Source organism: Cylas formicarius, unplaced genomic scaffold (genome assembly GCF_029955315.1).
Source record: "Cylas formicarius isolate icCylForm1 unplaced genomic scaffold, icCylForm1.1 PGA_scaffold_6__28_contigs__length_40554024, whole genome shotgun sequence".
Classification (NCBI taxonomy): Eukaryota; Metazoa; Arthropoda; class Insecta; order Coleoptera; family Brentidae; genus Cylas; species Cylas formicarius.
The window spans coordinates 33,271,137-33,288,400 of record NW_026844347.1 but is presented as its reverse complement, the minus strand read 5'-3'; the positions used below and the strand labels follow the sequence as shown (position 1 = coordinate 33,288,400).

Below are 17,264 nucleotides of genomic sequence, written 5' to 3'. Positions count from 1 at the left end.
GAATTTGTTTTGTTCCCCCAGATTGATGGGGAACGTGGGAAATTCGATACGCTTGTTTATGTAGTTACGTAGTGACGTTTATCTTGATTTATTTTCACCGAATCAACGTACGACACCTTAATTTATGCTTAGATTATGCTCAATGATTCATAATACGGTTTTAATGTATTTCCATGAAAACTGAAAAATTTAAAAAAATTGCTAAACATTCAGGATCCCAGTTTCAGGGCTTTTGACGCAGCAGGAAAAAGGGTGGGCCCTCAAACTTAGCCGTACGTAATTAAAACGGTTTTATAGGATACTAATCCATCATTTTCATATTATGGGCTTTGTCGCCGACATAACATATAAGCCACAGTTAGAATAAAAGAAAATTTAAATTTATACCCTAAGCAGCACAAGGAGACAAAGTTTTCGTGTTGAAACGTTTAATATATTTTCCTTAATTGAATACTTATTGGTATACACCCAACAATTTTTTGTAAAAAAGTAATCATCTTCAAAAATGGAAACACACAACATTGATCAACTAGGTGCAGCATATTTTACTACCACAAAAAGATTAGTGCTTAACTTGTCCAATTTGGGAAGTAGAATACCAGCAGCTACTAGTGAGTATACGCAGTTTTTTAAAGCTATGTAATGTTTTAAACAGGGAGTAATTAAATTCCAGCAGACTTTTAGAGTATATAATATCAAAACAGTTTTCATGTCATCAGCAGTGAATATGATAAATGCCTGGGCAAAAATCAGACCTTGGACACAGAAAGAAATGCGAAATATTAAGATCTGGGATAGCAAAGCAAAGGAATCTTCTCTGGAAGAAGTGCAAATTTAACGTTACTACCAACTGAAGCGTGGAAATAGTTATAGTTTGGAAACGACTAATAAAGCGTCCTTAGTGGACAACTTTATGTAGTCAGTAGCCTTGATAAACGTCACCACTTCACCTGCCTCAAATGTTGCGTAATTAAACAAAATTAAGACAATGGATGTGCGAAGGTCTTTTAGTTTCAACATCATAACTGTTCAGGTGATTAAGAACATCGAAAGTTGAATCTGAGCGGGGAGGACTATCCAAACTTTCCATGTCTGTTATATTTTTTCAGTGAAAATAAATAAGAACTAAAAGTTCAGATTTTCACGAAATTATATATTTTTACATGACAATTGTTTCGACAACACCGTATCTTTACAAACTACCTGTTCTATATATATCGAAAAATGACCATAAAACCTTAATTAATGTTGTGAGAATTTAAGTTCAATAAAGGACAGGTATTTAAATCTAATTGATCGTTAAGCAATACATTTGAATGTCTCATTGATTGGTTTTGTCGAAACAATTGTCATGTAAAAATATATAATTTCGTGAAAATCTGAACTTTTAGTTCTTATTTATTTTGATAAATGGATTTTCATCAGTTAAAATCCACCTCAGTTCCATTCTTTCAGTGGTTTCATATAGTACTATTTTGTGAAGCCAAACTAACCTATTCCAATTTGTTTAATAATATGTCAAATTTTGATGATTTCCTCTTAAACATACCTTATACGCGTCCCTGATGTTGATCAACGACTTGGTTTTGGCTACGGTTCCAGCGATACCAACACCGAAAGGAATTTTGATTTCTTCCTGCCTCGCGAGCCTCAGAGCTTCTTCAAGGGACGTGTCCATACGTACGTCGAACAATTTGGCAACCAAATAACGGTCATCCGAAGAACCTCTGGTCAAGAACAAGGACCCCCGATCGGCATCGGTCAGTATCGACACGTTCTTTAGAATTTTGTGACATAGAACGTCTATATTTAACTCGTTCGCGACATCTCGAATGAGTTCCATAAACAGTTCCGACTCGTCCATCGACTCCAGACGACGCGGACAGACATTTTTTCCATTGCAGTCGTTACTCGACGAAGCTCCCGAGGAATACCAGTAACGGAGCTGACCATCGATAGAGGGTGACGGGGTGTTTGGTGTTGCGCCCCCCGAAAGTTTGCCACAAGCTTCTAGAGCGCGACGTCGTAGATCTGTAGACGCGTGTTCGCGCAACCATTTTTCCAGTATGTCCGCGTTTGCTTCCAGCCAGGTCCTGGAACAAAAAGGAAACTTTAAAACGAACAGTTTACTAGTTGGGAAATACGTATTTAAAAAAAAACCATCAGGTCATCCATAACTCCCTTGGAAGCGAAGGGGTGTGAGCTCCAGTTTAAACCTAGAACTTACGTAAAGCCTTAATAATAGCCTTGTTTAAATATTCTCTTATATTTGCAATAAGAGCGTACTATCTTTCGTGAGGCTTAAAAAACTGGATCATATCAATAATAGAATAGAATAGAATCGATTTATTAGCGTAGGAAGGGGGGACAAAGCGGAGCACTTAACGTTTTTATTATTTTTTGTGGCTTTTAATCATGAAATCAATTTATTGTTGCCCCTGGTCGTCGTGTCCCACTCTCACCTATTTATAATGTTATATAGAATAATTACAATTATTTATTAAAAAATATTTAATAAAAAAAGTTACTGATTAGTAGCTATTTTTTTTCTATCAAAAAATTTGTTATTGGTATTTATAAGATTTTTGAAAGCTCTCGCTTTAGGCAAAATCCACAGAATTGTCCAAAAAATAACACTTACAATAAATTGATTATGATTCGGTTGTAATAATATGGAACAGCTTTTTTGTAGTTTTTAATCGGTTCATTTTACTCCTGGCAAAGGACTGAAAACGTAGAAATAACCAGAATTTATAATTCATATAACGAAAAAAAATTTTGGTTAATTTTTGAGGTGGGCCTCCTTGTCCAATGAGATCGCCTTGCCCACCCTCTCCTATAAATTTATTTTAAACACAGCTAACCGGTCAAAAAGTATAACTGTCATAATAATGTTTTATTTTGATTTCCAATATTATTTGGGATCCTAAATAATAATAATTATAGATAATTAGACATAAGAAATAGCAGCAATAGGATCAAGCAAAGTTCAAATTTGTTTGAGCGTTAAATTTCTTTATTTTTAATTAAGGTTAGGATAAAGATATTTTTTCACGATCGATAATCTAGGAAAAGCCTTTTTTGGCACTTTTTATTTAAGAAAATGTAGGACTACTTTCTATGCAGGGATAGAGTAAACAGCATTACACAAAAATTATTTGAATTTGCCTCAGCTATAACACAGTATTCACTGTAACAGTGGTAGAAACCGCAAATAATTTCCAGCATTTTTTCATGGTCGATTTATTTAATATATTTGTTTTTAATTTCTAGGTCCGTGCGTTTCCCTAACACACCCGGTTTAACTAAGATATTTAAAATTTTGAATGAATTAAATCATGTGGAGTGTTTGAAAGTGATAAAGAGGACTTAAATTTGAGATTATCAATAATAGAATAGAATTGAATGCTGCAGGTTGATTAGCGTAAAAAATTGTACAGTTATTATGAACATCGTCTATGTTATAGCGTGGATATACATTAATTTTTTACTAGTTTTATATTATAATAAATATCGCAGGCTTGAATATCAACCATAATCTTTACTCATACATATATACAAATTCGTATACATCAGACATAACAGCTAAAAGTCTGTAGAAGATCTATTTGGAATGCATTTTGACATAGGTATATATTAACTTTTGTTTCAATTTCTATTAATTGTAAGGGTTATGGCTCCTTTGGTATGGTATTCAAACAAACTGGGGCAGTTTTTACTTACCTTATCTTCTAGCTTGGTAAAAGCTAAACTGATATTTCGAGCAACTACTGTGTACATCTGATATCAAAAGTGATAGCCAAAATTTGTATTCCAAGAAATTTTCCTTAACATAAACAAAGTATTAAAAAATATATGTCATTGTCAAGTTATTAGTTTCTGAAACATCAATATATGCTATCCTGAAAGTAAAGATTCTATGACAATGCTTGAAATGAAAAGTGTATTTTTAGACCGAATTTTGCATAGAGATTTTATTATATGAATGCTGGAAACAAGTCCGATGTCAGTTTTGTAAGTTAAAATTTTAGACATTTATTTATTTTTAATACATCGGAAATAATTAAAGGTGTTATCTTTGTCCCTAATATAATAAACGAATCTCTTTTATGTTTCGTATTTCTAAATGAAAAGGTCCCTATTAATACTTATATAGAAAAAAATAAATATTTAGTCTGAAATTTATTTTATTTAATAAGCTTCAATGTCACAGGTATCTTAATATAAATTTATTGCAACTAAAACTCCTCTCTTGAGGGTTTGCGATATACGGATTTTTGTGGTATCACCCGGGAAAGGTCATATAAATATTATATCCACTTTTATGACGGACTGCGACGCTTTCACATTTATACCTTTCATAATAAAATGATTTAGGAAATAAAGATTAATGGAAAATCGATTATTGGACGTCGTAAATTTTTGTATAGATATAAGGCCGTTGGTATTTATACGGTCGTATATTCGGCCCAGGAATTTAATAAAATTCGTTGAAAAATATTAACACCGACAGGCGTAAAAATATTAATTACATTTTTGTTGTTCCAGCGGATAGCGATTCATTTTGGTATATGCGGTATATAAAAAAGGAAATAAATCGTCCATTGTTTTTTGCCGGTGTTTAAATTCCTGTTTTTTTTAATAACCATTTTATTTAGGCCGATGTTTTATTGATTTATATTTTCATGCGGGATTAATAAACAATAAATAATATTCAATGAAGAGGGCATTTGGTGCAACTAAATTAAACTAAGTATTTTGAGTTGAAACTGCATGCCATCTATGTCGAAAGGCAAAATTCTCCTGACTTCTGGGGTATATTTTCGGCAATGCAAGTTTTACGTGTAATTCAGAACGCTTAAGATCTATTTACCCCTTTACAATTATTATCCGGATTCTCGTCTATCAAAGAACCAATTTATTTTCTTATTCTTCTAAACATCAGAAACCTGAAATGCAGTGTTGATTCAGTTTTTCAGTGGTGAACCGCCGGGAATCCTTTTTTCAATCCGAATATGAATGATTCGATTCAAATATTAGAATGTTCTTCGACATCTACCATTTTAATAACAACTTTTAAGGCATGTGCATCTTCAAATTTGTTATCCTTATAACATCAAAACTCTTCGCCATAAGTGTAAAATATAGAAGCAATAAATCTGCTGCCCATTTTATAACTCAGCGTTTGTTCTATGGAAAACGGTTGACAATGTATTACATAGAATGCCACATAAAGGATCTAAACTATCCGAACCAAAGCTGCAAAGTTTCGCACACTCTAAAGCGAGACACAAAGTTTTCTGCCTCAAGCTGTCGCGTATATAATTCCTCAACCAATCCGTTGCAGCCCTCATCGAAACTTTTCAACTGTAGTTTTAAATCCATTTCGTTTTCTTTCATAAGATGAGCACCGAAATTCAACCGTGGCGCTTCTGTTTTATACAAGACAATTTCCTAGATTGCAATTAAACTTTATACCATTATTTTTGTGAAAATACATATTTTCAGATATCCGTAGCTTAACAATAACACGTAAAGTGGAAAAAACTGTATACCTTATAATTTTTCATTTATACGATTCATACCTATGGAATAGAAATCATAAATCATTCTTTTTAAAAATGATAACTTGGTTTCTTCAAAATTTTAAGGCTATGAGCTTGGTTGGTTTAAGTAAATGTTTTTTTAAACGTCTATATAAAATATATTTTTTCCTGGAGAACGCAGAAATTTAAATTTGCTGCTCGATAAGTACACAGAATGGCGAAGCGTTACTGCCAAACCGAAAGCGACAGCAAACTAAAAATGGTTTCAAATAAAAATAGACATTACTATTATTTACTATACGAGGTGTGTTCAAAAATTAAGGTGACTTTTAATTGGGCGGGCTACGTACATTCGATATTTGATATATTTTTCTTATGTTGGTACACATGTCCCAATTATATGATCACAGTTTCAGTTTGCTTCGCGATAATGCGCAATCATCGTTGCTCTAACTTTTTTCCTACTCCCAAAACTCAAGAAACCCATGAAAGGAATAAGGTTTGGAACGATTGAGGAAAAAAATCCATGAAGAACTCAAGACTATTCCAGAAAGTGGTTCGAGGATTGGAAAAAGCGTTGGCTCAAGTATATTTTATCTGGGGGTGAGTACTTTGAAGGGTGCAATATTAATTATGATGAATATTAAATACTTTTTGCTTAAACTTCATCAAAGTCATTTTAATTTTTGAACGCACGTCGTATTCTATAACAATTAAATTTTAAAAACAACCATTTTAATTATTTAACTAGCTCATGTTGGAGTAGATATTTATTCGCCCATTGAAACCTGAATCAACAAACAGCTAAAATAACGATTATTGTACTCGGCAACAATGAAAGACAATCAAATAAATGAATGGTAATTTGTACTATCCTACGATGCTGTTTATAAATGATTAATAATAGTAATTCTTATTACACCAGTGACTAAATGAATATTCATTATATATATTGAAAAAATCCTCTTCATTCGATCTGAATCAATTTTAGCTCCGGCATAGATAGCAACGAGCATAGTATATTTAGTAGCTTCCACCTGCTGACCAACAATTAATAAATTACGGGATTAAGGAGTTTTGTCACTGAATTTACAACCCTAAATTATCGCGTAAAAATGTTGAGGCTAAAATGTTCGTCGAGAAAGCTTTGAGACCGTATCTGGCCGAATATTTTTTATCGACTTTTCGTCGGTCGTAATCCTTGAACTCGAATCCGTCCGGATATCATCCGATAATTCGCTAATCCTTAGCCGGTTCGAAATAGACTGACCCCAAGGAAACGAGACACTTTAAGAAAAGGAAGTCCTAAAGTTGAGAGGCAAGTGAAAATATTCTCCGAAATTACCTTGCGGATATTACATTGCATCTCGAATAACCCACTGACATATTTTTCACACAATTTTCCGGTCACATTTGAAATATCGTATCGTAGTGTATATCACCTACCTCACAAACGCCTTCATAACTGTTGAATCGTGTCGATATGCATCGCATATTCAAACCGAATATTCCCCAAACGGTAAAAATATATACGTGACCGGAATGAATATTGCTGATTGCCGTTTTATTTGTTTTGATCAAAATATGTGTCAAGTTCAAAACATTTAGGCAGAGTAGAGCGATAGTAAAACTTACCAACTAATGGCCAAAGGTAAAAGCTGATACATAGGAATAGAACACCGCCACGAAATTGATCTCAACCTGAACGATCTATAATCATACCTTTAACAACCTAGTTGTCATGATTTCGAAGTAATTGAAGATTATTCTGGTAGCAGTGGGCGCTACCACGTGTGACAAATACAAGAAAAAAAAATCTCCATTGGTCCAGTTTTATATTGGCTCCCTAAGGGAGATTGATCACATGTTTTAAACAAATTTTTGTTGTTTAGACCACTGCAAAGCTTCCTAGCTGAAAAGAAATTTAACAATGTGGATGATATCAAAAATTGAACTGAAGTGGCTTTTACTTGATGAAAATCATATTTAACAAAATAAATAAGAACTAAAAGTTCAGATTTTATATATATATATATATATATATATATATATATATATATATATATATATATATATATATATATATATATATATATATATATATATATATATATATATATATATATATGTTCAACGAGCGAACGGATGATATCCCGGAATATAGTGTCATCACATTTTTCCATCCATCAATACGTGAGAATATATATATATATATATATATATATATATATATATATATATATATATATATATATATATATATATATATATATATGTATATATATATACATATATATATATATATATACATATATATATATATATATATATACATATATATATATATATATATATATATATATATATATATACTATATATAACTACACACACACACACACTACGACACATACGACCACACCACTATATATATATATATATATATATATATATATATATATATATTATATATATACATATATATATATATATATATATATATATATATATATATATATATATATATATATTATATATATATATATATATATATATATATATATATATATATATATATATGTATATATATATATACTTATATATATATATATATATATATATATATATATATATACTTATATATATATATATATATATATAATATATATATATATATATATATATATATATATATATATATATATGTATATATATATATACTTATATATATATATACTTATATATATATATATACATATATATATATATATATATATATATATATATATATATATATATATATATATGTATGTATATATATATATATACATATATATATATATATATATATATATATATATATATATATATATATATATATATATATATATATATATATATATATATATATATATATATATATGTATCGATGTTATATAAATATCTGCTTAAAGTCATAAATCGTAGAACTGTATGGTTTTAGTTCTGGAGGTCAACTGGTGAAATGACCATGATAAAAAGTATATAATGAAGATTTCCCACTACTTACTTCTCGTTTAGCTGGAACTGGTCAGTTGCTATAATTACAATTATACTGGATTCAGGTTAACTTTAAAATGTTCTTTATGTCAATGGAATTTTGTAGATGAAAGTACATCGTGTATCATATTTGATATTGTTAAGTCAAGTTACTATCCGCGACTGTCAAATAAATAGCTTTTTATGCGACAATATCCGATAAATTAATAAACAAAGCCCCTAAAGTACTTGGTAACTACTTTTTAATTCAAATTAAAATTTAAAATTATTTAAGTAAAAGTAAAAGTTGATTAATGGGCAGCATGTTTGCGTAAATGTCGGCGATACGCGACGTAGTATAAATCCAGAATAAATACTTGCTGAAATTTCTTTGACAGAAAAAGGTTATATATTAAATTACATACTTCATCATAATGAATGGACATGAACGAAATTGGAAAGAATGTCTAGACTATTAGAATTAAACATTAATTTCTTCCGCCGAATAGAAATAACACTTTTAATTTGTAGGAGCGCGTTTTCCGTTTTCATTTCAGCGAACCAAGAAATGGCGCTATTAGTACCGCCCCCCGCCATCCCAATAACAATAATATTGTTATTCCAACGACGCGGATGTAATTTAATCATATGCCACGTTCGGTTATAGTCGGCGGTTTATTTCTATTTGGATTTTATTACTGAAATTAGTCGACGCTAATGTTATTGCAGGAGATGGCTAACGACGTAGGGTAATGTTACCATCACAATGAAGGTTCGAATACCAATAAGGATTGAAAAAATGTTTAAGATACCGTTATAAAATATATTGCCAGGGTAAGTTTATCTAATATTCAACTCCCAAATAACTATTTAAAATATCTGAACTACAATAAAAACATTGAAGTTCTGTTGGATTATTTTATATCTCTCCATAAGTGTTTGTCTTATTAGATAGATAGATAGACAGAAATTTAGTTACTGTCGCTCCGTCGTTAAAAAGGACACCAGAAAGGCAAAACAATTATCACAAACTCATTAAAACAAACAATCTCAAATATGTTTTAATTTTTGTATTACGTGATATATTGATTATCTCTTATTTTGTAACATGTTAGCAAAATTTTTCACTCACTAATTTCGCACGTGCCAAAAGGACGTCGTGACTAAAATGGCAGTTATTGTTGTATAACATATACTATGTACAATGTACGGTAATAGGAGGTACATTATTATGTTCTCGTTGAATACAAATGCTGTTCCTATTTTTTGAGGTATTATGAAAAATAATTCATACTTCTAGCGTTATAAAGCACCTAGTCGCTGACCTGTCCTCAAACAGCACCCAACACTAAACACAACACTAAAGCGTAGGGTACATTTACTGGTGCCTTGGCAGTGAGAGAACTCAACATTAAAAAGTTTTTATTGAGTTTGAAAGAAACATATAAACTATAAAAAGCATTTTCAGAACCCTGGGTGCCTCAAAAAAGCTGAAACAACGTATCTTTTCTTTGACTGTGGGAGACAATGTTTCAGTGATGAAATTAAAAGAGTTTCGAACTTCCATTGTCTTTTTTTTTTCCTTAAATACAGACCTTTTCAGACAAGTATGGATCAAGTGCAAACTGAGTTCACAATACCGGATAGTGATCCCTCAGTATAAAAATTGTGTACTCTATTACACAATTACACAAAAAAGAAAAACAATGCTCAATACTTCTACGGATCTGTCCCCTATTTCATATTCCAACACTTTTCCCAAGCAAATATTGCAATTATGCTAATATATTATATATTATCAGTTATTATTTAGGAATGAATAAGTTTATGGACAAACTGGAGCTCTGCTTCTTGACTTGTTCGAGGTTTCCCTGTAGCTAACATCAAGAAATAGTGGTCAGAAAACAACGTTATATGAGATTGCTGAGGACACACTAAAGCGTAATATACATTTACTAGCGCCTTGGCAGTGAAATAGTTTTTTAAAAAAACTAAACACGAAGAAGTTTGGACATACATATGAGCCATAAAGAGCAGAGACATTTTAGAGCTCCAGGTGCCCCACTCGTCAAAAAAGCTGAAACAACATGATATTTCTTTAAATATGGCGGGTAACATGTTTGTGTTGAAAGTAAAAGCGTTTCGAACTTCCATTGTCCTTATTTCCTTAATTACGGAATATTTCAGACAAATATAAATCAAATGTACACTCAGTTTACAATTGATATCGGACAGTGAACCATCAGTATAAAAATTGCGTAACAGAAAACTAACAAGGCACACAATAGAAGTCCTTTAGTTTTAACCCTGAAGGACTATGTTTTAGATGTTATTTAAGTGGTAATAATTCTACGGGTTTGTTTCTTATTTCATATTCCAACATTTTCGCAAGCAATTATTGTAATTATTTTAATATACTATTTATTATCAGATAGCTCTGCTGAGAACACGCTAAAGCCTAGTATACATTTACTAGCGGCTTGGCTGTGAGAGTTTTTAAAGAACTTAACGTTTCTTTGAATGTGGTAGACAATGTTGCAGTGTTGAAACTAAAAGAGCGTCGAACTTGCATTGCAATTTTTATAGTTTTTACTCTTAAGCACCGTGTTCCTTATTGATATATTGATACATTTTTTATTATTAGTTATTCAGATAAGTTTATCGACAAAGTGGAGCCCTGCTGACAAGCAATGAATAGACTGAAAGCTTTGACTTTTTTTAACCATTCTTTTGGATATACACCATCAGAGTAGTGCATGATTTTTGTCAACTATTTTCAACATTTATAACAAGCATATGCCTATGCTTCGAAGTTTTATGTTCTCAGACATGGAAATTTTCCTAAAAACAAATGGAAATTTTTCCTCTCCTGACCCCCCCCCCCCGCCGGGCAGTCAATATTAATTTCAAAATTAACGTGTATAATCTCTTATTCCAAAGGAAAAAAACCACAAAGCATAAATGTAAAACTAGATAATTAAATATTATTATTATGATTATTATCATTCAATACAATTTTAATATGACTAAGCGCGTAAAAAAACATAAGTTCTCAAAGAAAAGACCAAATTAAAAATTTTAAAAAGGGTCTCCATCAGAAGCCGTCCCAAAAAGTTGCTGCGGTCCACATATTTTACCCTAAAAATTAATCTGACGTTTGCGAAAAAAAAATACTAACCCAGCCGCGACCAATTCATCGGTACCATTGGACTGGGTCGGCGGCAAAGACACCATCGTCCCTCTGCACATCCCCTAGAAGACAACACTGACTGTCGTGCCGGAACGCATCTTCAATGTCACCATCATCATGATCATCTACGAGGTGCTAATGATGTGACGTCGATGGACATCGTTGGTAGCACGCGACCGACGCTGCATTCTGACTGAACGACGCCGAGCGTCCAACGTGCTGATACCGGGCGACGTCGCTGCGCCGCGACGCATCGATTCGACGAGCGCCGATTCGCGACGTTGCCGCCTCGCCGGACCGCTGATCGATATATCCGGCAACGTTTTATTTCGCGGGTTTTTTTTACCTGTGCAGTGTGTCTCCTTCCGGTAGGTAGGGATGTCACTTCCGCAACTTCCGGAAACTTGTTCCCCGAGTAAGGTGATGAGTTTTCCGATAGGGGAGATGCGGAGCGTATACGTTGGAAAAAGCGTCGGGTGTACCACAAGGTAGCGTTCTAGGACCCAAGGTTTTTCCTTTTTTAAACTTCCTCGTATTTGAAAAACTGTACTAGATGGGTATGGTGTGTCTCCAAATATATCGTTTTGGCTTTCGACAGACCTTTCACGACGTTCATGCCTATTCTTATTGAGTAAACCCAATAATCAGGAATTGACTCATATGTAAGAGACAAGACAGGGACAAGTCAGGTAGATGTCGACCACGTGTCCCCTGATATCAGTGGCAGTGTTGAATAACTCGTTTCTAAAAAGTTCTTTAATGTCGCATAAAAATCACTTGCCATTAGATGAAAAATAGATTGAGAATAATTTTTTGAATAAATATATACTTACTTAGGTAATTATTGAGAATTTGTAAATATTCTTTATTAATATAACATTTAGTTATTATGGTTTTAAAACACCTTACAATACGCAGCGGTCACGTGTTTTATTGCCGTTCGATAATTGTTGTCAAAAGCCAAGGTGATATACTTTGAGACATACCATATATGGACATTGTACTAAAAATATTGTATGCCAGGTATTGCTCTATTTGAAGAAATAATAAAATATAGGGTGTTATGCATATTTAAAAAAATATATTTTCAAAGGAAGGGTATAGTTACAGGATAGTAAAAGCTCGTCTTCTAGAGATCTTGCTGGGAACGTTCGTGTAATTTATATGAGTGACATGTCTGACCAATCTCTAGTTGGCTGTGATTTGGGCCTGGTTAGGAGCAACGTCATATTGAACTTATCGCGACTAAACTAATTTTAATTATGAGCAGATAACTAAAGCTCCAGCACCCTGGTTTACTCATAATTTGAGACTTATGAAACGACTAACAAATACGGCCTTGTCGGAATCTCATCCGTCTACATTTAATCAGTTTTTTAATGAAAGTGTTCGGCCTCCTGCTGGTGAAGAGCAGGCTAATAAAGATATGATTTCGAAGCTATATTTAGGTCATGCTTATGACCAAATATCAAATAAGCTTAACTTTGCAACCGTAACAGAGAAGGACGGGGAGAGAAAATTATCCAAATTTAAATCAAACGCAAAGGGTTTAATTACTCCTCATCTGACACCATTGGTGACATTTATTATTAACCAATTGTTAGCAAATTTCCCTCATTGTGGAAGAAGGCTAATATTAATACCTGGTAAGGTAACTTCACCATCTGAAAACTGACATTTTCACCCTATTAGCTTACTCTGTGCAATGTCTAAAATATTGGAGAGGGTTATATAATCAATGTTGCTGATTCAAATATTTTGCCTGTATAAACGAGGATCTTGAAGTGATTTCTAAAATCTCCCAAGCCCATTGTCTGAAATTAAATGATTCCAAGGTGTTCTTTTTGGTAATAAAAAACTTAGGACTCTTTCTTGATAGTAAGCTGCTTTTTAATTCAAACTTGTCTTATTTATCGCAGAAGTCTTACGGGACACTGAAAGTACTTTACATGTATAAAGACTACTTATCTACTTAAATTGTGTGACTCTCTTATACACTCTCTAGCGGATATGCGGACGTTGTATACTGGCCGGCTTTAAGACGGAAAGATCAATACAGCTTACAAAAATTGTAAAATGAAAGGTGATGGAAGGTATTTTTTGCATCTGTCTACGTTAGTGTATAAAATCCTAGGTACGAAAAGCCCCGGTATATCTATTGTAGTGAGTAGAAGGGTAGTGATATACTTAAAAAGACGACTCGTCACTGTAGCTTGTTCTATGTTCCCAAGCATAGTACGGCTGAGTTTTTCAGCTCTTTCACAACCAAAACTTTCACTGGAAATTATTATTTATTCATTTACTTCTACATTTAAAAAGAAATTAAAAGAGAAAGATTAATTAGAGACTGAACCACTTTTTTTTTGTATATTTGTTTTTTTTTGGCTTATTGTTTTTCTTTTAGTCGTTTTTGAATACTGCCCTGGCTTTTTTCCATTGTCCATATTTTTTACTTTTTTTTACCCCCCTTTGATCTGTTTAAAATTACAAAATTTTGAATTTAGGTTGATTTAAAGGACTTATTTATATTGTTAGTTTTTTTGTTAAATTCTCAATATTTTACTGCATTGTATCGGATCTTAGGTAGAGTGGCCCGCGCCACCTGTTCAACTTTTTGTAGTATTTTAATAAAGGGTATTTATTATTATTATTATTATTATTAATATTATTATTATTAATATTATTATTATTAATATTATTATGTTGCTTAGCATTCGAATCTTGGATCTAAGTTTGTCATTTAAAATTGAAAAGTTCTCATTTAGGGCTTTCGTGTAGATCTGGCAACGCTGAATTATAATAATTATTTCTAAAATATATCACTTTGTATTAACAATTACAGTTACATTCTCAATAGGAAAATGAAATAATTAATAATAAGAAAAAAAGATTCTATCGTGCTTTGATTTTTAATATATTTATCGGAATTTTTCTTTGTTGTTTTTATTTCAGCATTTATAAATCGATTTTAATATGTACTAAAATCAAAACTGGTTAATACAAACTGCAACTACAAATTTCTGTTCTTCGCAGCATTTAAAAAATGGTTTCTTCAAATTTCATGTTTGCCATTTTTTTAAAACAAATTGACACCAATCTCTACAAAATAATTGGCAGGGATGAATCGTTATCATTAAAGCATTCCTGTCATTTATATAATATGGTTTTACCCGGAATATATTTTATCTAAATTAATGCCCATAAAACATCTGCAATGTAACTGTATATAATACCGTATCGAATAACTCATTGTTTATTAAATATAGTTATCTTGTTTGTTTAATGGAGCCACTTAAAAGCACTTTGTTGAAAGCTTTCCATTCTTTCGATAACATGTGATTATATTGGGAAGTATTTTTGATTATGTTCGGCGTAATATTTGTTGTGCGCTCAATCGAGTCAGTTACTTATAACAAACAATTTTAATTTCTACTGACATGGAAGAAAATAAATTAAGGTAATTTTAGTTTGTGTATTTTTGAAATAAATTTAATTGAAATAAATGAATATTATTCGATTTTAAAAATATATTCATCTAATGCTACAAAAGGTTTGTCCAAAAATAAATAATTTTATGTATCCACACTCATTTTTGATTGTTCCCAAACACAATATGATGCTATGATTACTTTAAATGAATTCTTCTGAAACGCCATTTACAATTCAGAAGCATAGCATTTTCCACATTGAGGCGGATGCGCTAGGCAGGCTATTTCAAAACAGTATTGTAAATAAAAGCTTTAGATAACAAATGAAAAAACATGTTGTTGGAATTTTGGAAATACACTTTTAACGAAATAACTAGACTATTTTAGCAGTGCAGTAAGTCTATTGAAGTCCAAAATTCGGTCAACTCTTACTATATAGCCTTTGCCATTTTGTCAAGGAAAAAAAATTGGACATTTTCTTTAGTATTAAAAAAAATGTTCAATTTTTATTTACTTACAAAATATAGATTTCCTGAGCTAACAAGATTAATTGTTAATGAAGAAGGTGCTCTAATTCCACAACCAGCAAAATCAGCGTGTCACAATATATTTTAATAATAATAAGCACAAAGTTAATTTTTCAAAGAAACTTCCACAGATTACTGTAATACTTTTTACAAAACTTCTGGATATCTCCTGCGTCGGTTTTTGCTGAGTTGAATTTGCTAACGTTTTGCCAATCATCCTGTTGGCTTCTTCAGAGCTTGACTGAAACTGTTTTTTTTTCAGTTTTAGTCAAGCTCTGAGGAAGTCAACAGGATGATTGGCGAAACGTCAGCAAGTTCAACTCAGCAAAAACCGACGCAGGAGGTATCCAAAAATTTTGTAAAAACAAGGGCAAAGTTAAAATTTTATTACATTTTTCAATTATACTTGATAATAAACACGTAATTATAAAATAAATTAAAAATGAAAATCATCGATCACGCAAAAAACTTAGATGCTTTGCAATCAGTAATTTTAAACTGGATGGACAACAATTATAATATTTGATTCTTGATTTTTAAAATAACAACACTTTCATTTCAAATGTAACCTGCGGAGTGTTAAAAAGAAGGGGATAATTGAATAAAGTAATATGCCCTCAAATTTTCGCAGTAGGTAGAGCCTCAGTGTTCCTTGCGTTTTGACAAACCCGGTAATTTACATTAATTAATTACATTCATAATCCAAACCTCAGGAAACTGGTAGATTGAATCAGTCACGAAATGAATTACTTTGTATAAATTTTTGGTATATATTAGATCCCGCAATTAATGATTACTTCATGCCAAATTGTTTACATTTACCGTAATTTGAAAAAGTGCATTTCAAAACTTTTTATGATCGCGGCGCCTCTAGCGTTAATTCTGATAAACTCGATGGAAATATTTATATTTACCAGAATTTCGTTCCAAAAAAATATTCCACATACTTTTTAAAGCGTTTCGCCAACCAAACGCGCGTCGAGTACATAAAATTGAGTTTCGGTTTGTGGTAAAACGGGTTATTGTGTGACAGTTAAGGTTAATACTATGTTAAAGCTAAAACAAATTCAAATCTTTTTTGTTTAATGATATTTGCTCCACGGCTAGTAACTATTGAAGTATTAAGTAGTAAAATCTAACAAATCATTTAAAAAATGTAGGAAACATCTCCTTTGATATAAATAATTCATACCTATTTATCAATATTGCCATGAAAACCAATTTTGTTTTTATCTGACGCTTTGTATTCTTTCATGTCGTTATTTGATGATAGTCAAAGTTTCTTGATTGCCCACCGTTTTGAATAGTTTATAGATAGATTATACTTTGGATCTTTCACTTTTAATATAAATAAACGTTATAATAAATTCCCTATAAAGCTAAACCGAAAAGAGTTTAAATTAAAAGATATATAGATAAGATAAGCCTGACCGTTTTTTTTTCGTCTATTTTACATAAAAAATGTATGTATACAATATGTATGTATTGTCTGTATAATATGTAATACATTAAAGTATGTAATGGTTTCTTATGGCTAGCAAAAGTGGCTGAAGTGTC

At 31.6% G+C, this 17,264-nt stretch overlaps 2 protein-coding genes across 3 annotated transcripts in view; one reads left to right on the top strand and one right to left on the bottom strand.

Annotated features, from left to right (window-relative positions):
* The window catches only part of LOC132702906 (cGMP-specific 3',5'-cyclic phosphodiesterase), a 58,326-nt gene extending 46,351 nt beyond the window's left edge, over positions 1-11,975 (bottom strand). For both annotated transcript variants that reach the window (XR_009618988.1, XM_060671766.1), the window contains exons 1-2: positions 11,741-11,975; positions 1,550-2,093 (exon numbers count right to left, since the gene is read on the bottom strand). Coding sequence is in view for 1 of the 2 variants with exons in the window: in XM_060671766.1 (XP_060527749.1) it covers positions 1,550-2,093; positions 11,741-11,811 (615 nt within the window). In the remaining variant the exon portion in view is untranslated. The remainder of the gene's footprint in view (positions 1-1,549; positions 2,094-11,740) is intronic.
* Positions 11,976-16,010: 4,035 nt separating this feature from the next.
* Positions 16,011-17,264, top strand: part of LOC132703078 (transcription initiation factor TFIID subunit 1) — a 112,932-nt gene continuing 111,678 nt past the window's right edge. The window contains exon 1 of the mRNA XM_060672136.1: positions 16,011-16,745. The gene's annotated coding sequence lies outside the window, so the exon portion shown is untranslated. The remainder of the gene's footprint in view (positions 16,746-17,264) is intronic.